This window comes from Euleptes europaea, chromosome 18 (genome assembly GCF_029931775.1).
Source record: "Euleptes europaea isolate rEulEur1 chromosome 18, rEulEur1.hap1, whole genome shotgun sequence".
Classification (NCBI taxonomy): Eukaryota; Metazoa; Chordata; class Lepidosauria; order Squamata; family Sphaerodactylidae; genus Euleptes; species Euleptes europaea.
The window spans coordinates 39552436-39563893 of record NC_079329.1 but is presented as its reverse complement, the minus strand read 5'-3'; the positions used below and the strand labels follow the sequence as shown (position 1 = coordinate 39563893).

Genomic DNA, 11458 nt, shown 5'->3' with positions numbered 1-11458 from the left:
AGGGGTATGGCTGGCACCGATCCCTTTTGGGCAGCTCCCCTTCACTCTCCTTATTTGAAGGCCTTCTATCCCACCTCATCTCCTTAGGCTGAAGGCAGCTCGCAGAGCAACAAGAGACAGGGATTCACTTTGCTAGCTGCGATGCGAGGCCTGAGCTGTGGCCTTTTTTTCTGTTCAGGAGGCTGCATCCTCTGTCCCCCATGAGAACATCTCAGCAAGTGAGCCTTGGGTGATGATTCCGGAACAGATGTCGTGGGAAATTCAGAAATGCCAGGTACGCCTCCTTGGGACATCTGCAGTCTCAAAATTAAAGGCTCTTTCCTTGTGCGCTGTACATGCAGGGGCTGCCTTTGTACTTTGCACAAGTTCAGAGACAAATTGTTGATTCCTTCTGTTCAAACTGGTTTTTCTGCATCTCATTAAGGAGCCCTGGCTCCAGTCAAGGCTTGGGACAGAATGCCTCATGGGCCTGGGGTTCTTTTGCTCCTCCTCTCCAGGAGATCTGTACAGCTTTGGAGGCTGACCGGTTGTCTCTGGAGGAGGGCAGGCGGGAAAGTGAGCGGGAGGCATCCAGACTGCAGGCAGAGGCTGCGCTGCTCCGTGAACGGCTCCAGCAACTGAAAGGGGAGGCCCAGCCCAGGGCTTTCCAGGTAGGGTAGCTTTTAAACCAGGGCTTTGTGGATTTGTCTTTGAATTCATTCCCTCTCCCCACCCCCCAATCAAATTATGCATTAAGCCCACTCCGATTATTCACTGAGAAGCTGAATTCTGCAACCTGTATAAATGGCCCCAATCCAACAAAATGATGCCCGTCTGCTTACACTGTTTCGTTTATTTTGCTTTTGTTAGTTGGTGACTTATGCTGGCCATGAAAATCCTGGCCCTCTGACACCTAGTGGATCTCTTTAATGCTCTGCCCCTGCCCACCCTGGTTTGTTTATTTGTTTATTTTGTGATTTCTAGCCCGCCCTCCCCGACCAAAGCCAGGCTCAGGGTGGGTAACATCATTTAAAATATACATCCCAAATGCGAAAAACAATAACAATTATCTATAAATCCTATATCATAACCTCATTGTGTGTGTGTGTGTGTAAAGTGCCGTCAAGTCGCTTCCGACTCATGGCGACCCTATGAATGAAAGTCCTCCAAAATGTCCTATCTTTGACAGCCTTGCTCAGATCTGGCAAACTGAAGGCTGTGGCTTCCTTTATTGAGTCCATCCATCTCTTGTTGGGTCTCCCTCTTTTCCTGCTGCGGAACCTTATTAAAACCACATAAAATCCCAAGATAACACTCAGATTCTAATTGTATTAACCACGACAAAACAGGCAGATTACTCCTTCAGACTGATACCATATATGCATAGGCAAGGAAGAGGGGAGGGAGGCCTGCCCTCAACTATAGGCCTGGCTGAAAAGCTCTGTCTTGCAGGCACTGCAGAACTCTTTGAGGTCTCGCAGGGACCTGATGGCACCAGACAGAGCATTCCACCAGGCTGGGGCCAGGGTCGAAAAAGCCCTGGCTCTCGTCGAGGATGGCCGCACACTCTTAGGACTGGGGACCACCAGCAGATTATTGTTGAATGATCATAATGCTCTTTGGGGGGTATACCAGGAGATTGCCTCAAGCATTGCCCGTGCATTTCTCTTTGCATCTCAAAGGCTAGAAACTTTAAAAATAAAAACATTTGCACCACTGAGTACCGTACTGCGAAATTGGAGAATGCGCGCTCCCCTGCTGAGCAGCAGATTTTTTGGCAAATGTAAGCAAGGCTCAGCAATGGGAGAACTCAGGCCATGAAGAGCCCCTTTGATTGCTTAGCAGTTGAAATTTATAAGCCAGTCCAACAAGGATTTTTTGGGGCCCTGCTTCCCAAATCTGCTCACCTTTCTCTTTCTTTTTTGTTCCTTCTTCTGAGGTTTCCTGGATGGGCCCTGGGGCGGTTGGCATTCTCGGGCAGAGCATAGGGGACCTCTAGCAGTGGCTCGCCTATTAGGATAGCGGGGGGGGGGGGCAGGGAAGGTCTGCCTGTACCTTGACTGTGGCACATCAGTGAAGAGACTCCTGGGACCTGTGAGAAGGAGGGTCTGCTAGCTGTCTGCTCCAGCAGCCCCCCTCCTCTTTTCACACCTTCTCTTTCTCCACAGGAAGAGCTAGAGTGGGGAAGGAAAGAAAGAAGCCAGCTGCTGCAACAGAAAGCTGCCCTAGAGAGTGAACTGGAGCAGCTGGACAGGCTGCAGATTGACCAGGTACCAAAGGGGAATCTGTGATCTGGTCTCCACCCCCCAGCCATTGCAGGGAGAGGGCTGTTGAGTGTCAGAATCCTCCTGCAGAGAGCCGGGGAAGCTTCACCCAAGGGGGATGGGAAGGAGTCCCTGGGCTCTCCAGGATGCATCTTGGACCAGGCCTCATGTGTTGGCCTGTTCAGTCATGGGGGGAGGCATCCTCCCAGTGGCTGCAGAGCTTCAGTCTCACAGTAGAACTCTGCTCCTGCAGTTCGGCCCCGTGCCCTTTCAACCTCCTGTTTTTGAGGTCAAACTCGGGGCTGCTGGGAGGCAGAGTTCCTCATCTCAGAAGCACCATCACAGGACAGGTGAAAGCCCTCTGACTTCCTTGTGCACCATGCTGAACCCTGGCCTTAAAAGCAAGTTAAATTGGACAGGAGTTCTAGGTGCTCACAAGACCTGCAGGAGCCACCCACTTTCTCTTTCGTTTGCTGTCGCAGGTGCCGCCAGTCCCTCCTGAGAGGGTTGTGGTGTTTAAAGGTCACACAGAGGAGAAGGTGGAGAGATCATTTCTTGACATGCTGTCAGTCAAGCCCCGGATCCACTACCCCTTGGCCGGGGGGACGGCCCTGATCACTTTCGAAAGGCCTGAGGGTGAGAGCAGAGCCAGTTCTGATCTTGCCCTGCAATGTTCCTGCCTGGTGGGCACTCTGACGGTGGTCCGTGGCTGGGGGGGGGGCGCAGTTGAAGGCAGAAGATCAGGATGGGTGGGGATTGTAGAGCCCTTGGCTGGCATGTTGGGAACCATGTGGTTCAATGTGTAGAGCTGACCTCGGATCCATGAGAGATGGATTCAGCCACCCCTGCCCTACTCTTTCCTTTGGGCAAGATACACTCTTGGCTTCAGTTCCTCAGTCTGTTCAATAATCCTAACAGAGGCCTACTTTACTGGATAGATGTGAGGACCAAACCCAGTAAAGATTACAAACCACACGCAAGTGAGGCATGCGCTAGAAGGAAGCAGGACTGATGGGTTTGGGGGGTCTGAAATTAAGCAGGAAACAGGGGCTGACTCAATCTCTCCCCCTCCCCATATAAGTTGCCCAGAGGATCATCGCCCTGCGGGAGCACCGGGTTCAACTGGACGAGAGCAGCTCCATGCGGGTGAAGGCGGAGCCAGTGGAGCTGCTGATGCCGGTTTCCTTGGAGGTTGGTTCTGCTGCCTTTGATGGGTTTTTTTTGCGAGGAGGGGGGTCACATTGCTGGCAGCTGCAGATTTCTTTCCCACTCTGAAAAAGAAAGCCCAGGTTCTGTATGAGGAGGGGCCAGCATCCATTGCCTTGATTTCTTTTGCCTGTTCAGTACAAATCCAGCCCTCCCCTCTGCCTTCTCTCTGGTTGCCCATTTATACAGTTGGAACAAATAATTTTAAATTGCTTTTGAGTGACACAATTCAGGGGGGAGGAGCAGTGCTGGTGCTTGTGGAACTCCCTGCTGTATCCTTGTTTCTTTTTTGGGGGGTAGGCTTGTGAGAAAATGCCCCTATTCCAAGGTCAGTTTTCGCACTGCAGATTTCCATTTCTTGGCACTAAATGTTTGGACACTTCCTTCGAACAGTCTTGGTTTCCCCACTTTCATGGTAAAGTAGAAAAGCCATCCTTTGAAGAGTGGGTCTCCTGGTGTCTCTTGAAGAGTTGTATGGAGGAAGGAATTTGGGCAGGCTCTTCTGGGCTGGTGGCAGCGTTGCAGGGGTTTGTGAAGCGGCACCTCTCAACATTCCCTCCTTCTGGTTACAAAAGGAAATTCTGTGACCTGGATAAATTCTGCAATTTAGCAACTTTCCTCTTGTGTGGACAAGAAGCTTGCTGAACCCCACATTCCACTGCAGAGTCACAGCTGACAGGTGACCCTGAAAGTCTGAGAGCCCAAATGTAGAAAGGCCAGCCGTTGCTAGGCTGGAGTGTTGGGTTCAGGAGCGGGGTTTCCTTCTCAACCACCTTGAGAGTTGCCCGTTTGGTGCCCTCCGGCCTCTTCTCTTCCCCACCCAGGTTATCATGGAGCGGAGTCCCCGGCAAGTCCTGCTGTCCGGGTTGCGGTTCCCGTCCCTCTCTGAGGATCAGCTGCTGGACAAGCTGGCACTGTTTTTCAGCAAGCGGCAGAATCAGGGCGGCGAGGTGGAGGTCATTCAGCGGCTTAGTGGCCCTGGCCACGTGGCACTGACCTTTGTGGAAGATGGAGGTATGGTGGTGGGGGGTGGGGGGAGCTGTTCCCCGTGTGCTGGGAGGGGAGGGCTACTCCTTTGCTCCATTGGGGTAGCCTAAAAGGGTCCCTGGAAGATGGGGGGAGGGGGCTTCCTAACCTATGTGTTGTTAAAACATAATGGCTGGGTGGGGATGGGTTCAGATTTGGACTATGGCAAGATGAGGATATTGTATTATTCTTTCCCCCAGCCTAGTTTCCTTGATAGACCCCCCCACTCTGTTAGTAGCCATGGGAGGGGGAAGAGACAAGGACAATCGAGGGGGTTTTCACTCCATTTCCCCTGCTGCAAAGGATAAAAGCAGCTAGATGAAGTGTTATCCCCCCCCAAGCCTAAATCACAGGAGAGGGGATCAGCTGCCTTCTAACATTAAAACAAATGCTGGAAGATCCAACTGTAGATTCCCAGAGCATTCCATAAGCCATCCAAGGAAATGCATAGAAGCAGCGGCCAGTTTGAAGTTTCTTCCCGCTTTCTTATTCACCAATCCTGCTACAAATAGTGCTGCTTAAAATGTTCTGCACCCAGCATACGCTTTACAGCGCCACAGCTCATATGCCCCCCATACTCAGGGAACTCTGCCCCTCAAGGGGACCTATGCTTGGGTTTGCAACCTCCAGGTAGTAGCTGGAGATCTCCCACTATTACAACTGATCTCCAGCTAATAGAGATCAGTTCACCTGGAGAAAATGGCCGCTTTGGCCATTGGACTCTATGGCATTGAAGTCCCTCCCCAAACCCTGCCCTCCTCAGGCTCCACCCCAGAATTCTCCAGGTATTTCCCAACCTGGAGCTGGTAACCTTAACCTATGCTGGTCCCTGGCTCAAAGCCCACCTTTGGCACCAAGAGCTCCCAAGTGGGTTGCTCCCAGGAATCCCACAGGATTCGGTGCTAAGGTGCAATGAATCAGGGATTCCGCTTCCTCAGATATTTATAAGATTATATATAGTCTGTAGTATTAAGCCTAAACTCTGAGTTCCTGGAGCTTGTTGTGTACAGTGTAGAAAAAGTATAAAATTTTCCTGACTTGGCTGCCTTTCAATTCCGAGGAGGTCCTCCTCCAAGGATTAATTTCCCCCCATTCGCATTCTCTCTGTGTTAGTCATGATTTTAAAAACTTCTTTTAGAAGACCCCCAAGCTATCCAGGGGGTGTCCATTCAGACAAGCAGCCCATTTAGTAAGCATGCACCATGTTCCCTTCTGTATTAAAGGGTTTTTTCCCCTGCCTACTAGTATATCCCCCAAGATGTGGGATAAGGGAGAGGGGGCAAAGACACTGAAATAAAGTGAAGTGGTAATGGGTGCGGTACAGAACATACAAGTCACACAATCCCTCCCTCTGATTCGTGGTATTTACATTCCTCCAACTTGACTTTTGAGGGGAGCAGACTGTATTGCAGAGGCCCCCAAAGCAGTCAGAGAGCAAATTCCTACCTGCCTGCTCCCAGGGAGCGTTCACTAGACTCCTTGTGTGTCTTGGTCACAGATCTTGAACATGGTCCTCCCCCCTCCTCCTCCCTTTTCCCCCTAGTTGCTGAGCAGCTGATCCAGAGAGGCCAGTTCCAGGTGTCCATTGGGAAGGAGACAAGCAAAGTCAAGGTTTCGCCCTACCTAGACGGGAAAATATCAGACCTACCGGTGAGGACTACTTAAATTAAAACCATGGTCCTACCTAAGCTTGATTTGTTGTGTTGTAATATGCATGCATCAACATCAGGGCACTGAAAGAATGGCAAAGAATGTTAAATAGATGTATCTGAACGGGAGAAAGGCCAAGGGGTAATTTATCTCTGGTGCAAGTCTGACAGAAGCGTGGTGGCTGCGGAGTCTGTTGTTTTGCCAAAAGGCTGGTGTGGATTGCTGAATGGGTAAAACAGTGCAGATGGTGGGTATTTGTTTCTCATGATGCCTTCAAATAAGAGAACTCCTTATGGTGATATTTTTGGGCAGAGTAATGATAGAACATCAGTTTTTCAGTATTATCAAATGAAAAACTTCTTGACCCAGATAAGGAAGAAAATACGGTTGAGAGAATTGTCCATTTTAAAAATGTGATTATATCTGTTAGAAAATATATCTTCTCTAAATTGTATTATTTGATATTACTGGTTAGATTGCGTTATCTTCTAACTGCATGTTTAAAAATGGCAGATCTGAGCTGTGAGATTAATTTGGATGTATAGGAATTTCTGTATTTCACTGTTTTGTGTCAAATTGTTTTAAGATGCTTTCTTGGTGACACCCTTTGCACCATGGAAATTAGCAAAGATTTGTCGAGATTGCTAGGCATTGCTTCAGTCCAAAGGAAAAAGCAGCCTGATCTGGAGAACCGGGTTTGATTCCCCACTCCTCCACATGAGCGGCGGAGGCTAATCTGGTGAACTGGATTTGTTTCCCCCCTCCTCCACACGAAGCCAGCTGGATGACCTTGGGCAAGTTACAGTTCTATTAAAGAGCTCTTCCAGCCTCACTTACCTCACAGGGTGTCTGTTTTGGGGAGGTGATTGTAAGCCGGTTTGAGTCTCCCTTAAGTGGTGGAGAAAGTCAGCATATAAAAACCAACTCTTCTTCTATCATATGTAGATCTGTAGTACAAGCACAGGAGTTATGGGACATGGTTACAAATGCTGTCTCAGAAATGCTAAAGACTGACCTTAGGTACCTACCAGAAGTGTTTTTACATAGCCATGTAGTAATGGTTGCATCAGGAAGTAATGCTGAATTATACCCATTACCAATATATAAAGAAGGGAGTGGTACCTGAATAGAAACCGAATAGAAACCAATACCACTATACAAATATGTATATAAAACAGACTCATTCATTAATGGTTAATTCCATTACATTTTTCTGAGGAAGCAACAGTGAAACAAGGAAAAATTCCAAAACCCTTGTCAAAGCTTATGTATTTGGTACAATATTTGTATAAAAGCTCATATATGTAATTGAATTAACCATTAATGAATGTATATAAAATAGTCTCATATTTGTATAGTGGTATTGGTTTCTATTAGAATGATACCGATTGGCAGCAAGCCGTGTGTTTTGCAGCACTGGAAAGAACAGAGTACTCGGAAGGAAACAGACTGGATGGTTAAAGTATGAGAATTAATGAGTTAAGTTTTTTTTAATATAATAATTTTATTGGTTTTTATAATACAAATTTTCCATGATAGTAAACAACAATAAAAGCAATATGAAATTCAAAATCAAAATTCTAACTCTATGTTGTTATAATTTCTTGAATTCATAACAAAAAAAAAACAAATTAGAGGAAAATTTATGACTTCCCCATCACCTCTCTCCGCCTCTTAATAAAATATTCATCCCATCGTAATTGGTCTGATCTTAACTGTTATAAATTCATTTAACTTTCATAAAACATTTTCTATTAATCTAAATGATTATAACTCTTACTATTAATTGTATCTTCTAGATCAGATTAATAAGTATTCTTCCATTTTCCCCAGTTTTAATTCATATTCACAGTATTTCATCCAATCCTCCCATTCCCCTAAGAATCGAACTTTGTCTTTTTCATTTAAAATGGCTGTAAGTTTTGCCATTTCCACCAATTCGAACATTTTCCCAATCCAGTCTTTTTTCTCGGGAATTTCTGCCCCCTTCCATTTTGCTGCATAAAGCAGTCTCGCAGCTGTTGTAGCATAAATCAAAAAAGTTCTTTGTATTAGCAAGTCGTCAGGTATCATACTTAATAGCATCATTTCTGGTGTTTTGGGTATATTTTTTTGTACTATTAGTCTCAGTTCATTGTATATCATATCCCAAAAGTCTTTAGCTTTATCACAAGTCCACCACATATGGTGAAAGGAACCAATTTCCTTATTGCATTTCCAACATTTGGGGGATGTCACTTTATATATCTTTGCCATCTTCTTAGGTGTTAAATGCCATCTATACATCATTTTATAAATGTTTTCTCGAATTGATTGCGCATTTATTCCTTTCAAGTCTTTTGACCAAAGTCTTTCCCAATTGTTTAAAGGAATATCATGTCCAATATTTTGAGCCCAATCAATCATAGTTGGTTTAATTGTCTCCTGCTCACAATATAATGTTAAGAGTAGATTGTACATTTTAGAGATCAATTTCAGATTGTTCTCTAGTAACATCTTGTGGAAAGGACTTTTCTTTAGAAAATCCATTTTTCATATCTTGTACAAAAACTGATTTAATCTGACAATATTGCAACCATTGTAAATCCTCTTTGAGAAATTGAAATTCCGTTAATGAACATTTTTTCCCCTCCGAATTAATTAATTCCTGGTAGATTATGAATTTGTCCGGTCTAAGTGGTCGAAGTGTTAACATTTCTTGCGGTGAAATCCACATCGGAGTTGTTGGTTCCAAAATATGTTTGTATTTCATCCAGATGCGCAGTAGAGAGGACCTGATTATATGATTCCTAAATGATGCTTGTATCTTAATTTTATCATACCATAAATAGCCATGCCATCCACTAATATTATTAAAGCCTTCAAGCTCCAGTAAACGTGTATTTGATAAGGTTATCCAGTCTTTTAGCCATGTTAAGGCTACCGCTTCAGCGTAAAATTGAAAGTTTGGTAGTGCTAAGCCTCCTCTAACTTTAAGGTCCACCAGATATCTATAAGCAATCCTCGGTTTTTTCCCTTGCCAGATGAAATTTAAAATGTCTTTCCTCCAAGTATCAAAGTATTTAACATGTGATATTATAGGCAAGTTTTGGAATAAGAAGAGCATCCTTGGTAACACATTCATTTGAATTGTTGAAATACGTCCCAATAGTGACAACTTTTTATTTGACCAAATAATCATATCAGTTTTTATTTTACCCCATAATTTAAGATAGTTGTTGGTTAACAATTCTTTGTTCTTCGCTGAGATCCAGATTCCCAAGTATTTAACTTTATTGGCCTTCTCCCAACCTGTAAACGTACTGAATTCCTGTTGTTCTATTTCTGATAAATTTTTGAATATTGTCTTTGTTTTTTCTTGATTGACTTTAAATCCCGATATTTCCCCAAAGTCGTCCAGAGTCTCTTATAGTAACTTCATTGATTGTGTTGGGTTTTCCAGAATTAACAGGTCATCCGCGAATGCTCTCAATTTAAATTCATGTTTTTTAATTTTTAGACCACGAATGTCCTCCATACTCCTTAGTTTACAACATAGTGTTTCCAACACCAACAAAAATAATAACGGAGACAAAGGACAGCCTTGTCTAGTTCCTTTCTTAATTTGACAATTTTCCGACATTGATTCATTCACCAAAATTTTCGCATGTTGGGATGTATAATTAATGAGTTAAGTTGACAGTGTTTCACAGATCTAAATATGCGAGGGAGCTGAATAGATGCTGCTTGCTTGTACTGCTGTATGTAGAAGCTGAAACTGGATAACCATTCAAAAATCCTAGAATAGGCGATACATTTTGCATTAATATGAGCATTCTGTATTTAACTGAGATTGCTGAGCTCTTTTCTGGTTGAAGAAATATAATATGATTTGTTTTCTTACAATCTGTAGGGTATTTGAGTTAGGAAAGGCTCTCTTCCACCCCACATGCAAACACAAGCTCCACAAACTAAATCAAGCAACAACAAAGGAATGCTTCAGATCTGCCTCAAACCAGCTGGGGCAGGTGCTCATGTCGGGGGATCTTGGATCTGGCCACTGTCTGGATCTGCTACTTGGGCTTGCATTCATCAGTGGCTGCTGCGGGTCTCTGGCTGCTCACGTCATTCACCGTTTTTTGTTTCCCCCCAGCTCCGTCCTTTGGTCTGTCCTCGGACTGTCCTGCTGTCAGGGATCCCAGACGTCTTGGATGAGGAGTCGATGTCTGATGCCCTGGAGATCCACTTCCAGAAGCCCAGCAAGGGTGGGGGGGAGGTGGAGGCCATTGCCTACGTCCCAGTGGGCCAGTGTGCGGTCACTGTCTTTGAAAGAGAGGAGGGCGGAGCGGTCAGCCTTTCCAGCGCTGGGCCACTGTCTTGATCCAGGCCTGGCTGGTTGTTCAGATACACCTGGGAAGGAGGATTGAGAGTAACTCAATCCTTGTCCAGAGTTCTGGAAAAAGAGGGGAAGTCTGAGTATTTTGAATCATCTGTCAGGGCAGGGAAGTAGATATTGATGGAAATGGAAGAGATTTTCTTTTGCCCCTCCCAGGTGGTCATGATCAGCCAAGGGGGGGGGGGTGGAGCCTCTGGTGCTGAAGAGGAGGGAGGTTTCTGGGATGTGGTGGCCAGCTCTGCTGTGCTTTTGTTCCCATTTTTTCTCTCTCTACTGTGAAAATGTTTTTGCATTTCCGTTTTGGTAGTCCCTAATGTTAGTTTGTTTATCCAGTAACGGCAATAAATAAAATCTCAAAATGAATCCATTCATGGTGGTCTGTCAGAGAAAAAGTTGGGTGGCTGCAGTTCCATAAAGCAAAATGGTGCCCTTAATCCCTGCAAGCGAGAGGGCTGGAGGCCTGATTCTTCCATGGGGTGGGGTGGGGGGTCTGGTATGATTTCAGGGTCTACTCACTGCAAGCATTTGCCAGTGGTGTGTGGTGGCTTCAGGGCCACCACAGCTGCTGCAGCTCACGGACCAGCCCTTAGCAGGGGTGTGTGTGTGGGGGGGGGGATTGTTCGATGGGGCCCCCACTCTCTGTTCCTGCCCTGAGTAGCCCAATGAGGCCCAAGAGCAGGCTCAGACGTTGCAGGGACCGCCTGGCCACTTGGACTAAACGGGGGCCCTGGCTGAGTCGTGGTGCCCCCAGCCGCCCCTGCCGGAGTGGAGGTCTCCCACCCCCCGAGGGGAAGGTGGGGGGAGGTCTGCATGTGTGTGAAGCAGCGGGATCTGGGCTGGACATTCATGGGGCTGCTGGGTCCCTCCCGGCCACCGGCGGGAGGTTGTTGGGGCGGAGCCTGAGGAGGGCGGGGTTTGGGGAGGGGAGGGACTTCAGTGCCGTAGAGTCCAATTGCAT

At 46.2% G+C, this 11458-nt stretch overlaps 1 protein-coding gene across 1 annotated transcript; it reads left to right on the top strand.

The window, feature by feature from the left end:
• Nucleotides 1–227: 227 nt before the first annotated feature.
• IFI35 (interferon induced protein 35) lies at nt 228–10485 on the top strand. Its single transcript, XM_056864714.1, has 8 exons — nt 228–274; nt 498–650; nt 2148–2249; nt 2726–2879; nt 3325–3434; nt 4274–4463; nt 6019–6125; nt 10258–10485. The coding sequence occupies exons 1-8, from the start codon at nt 233–235 to the stop codon at nt 10483–10485; spliced, it is 1086 nt and encodes a 361-aa protein (XP_056720692.1). The 5' UTR covers nt 228–232.
• Nucleotides 10486–11458: the final 973 nt, after the last annotated feature.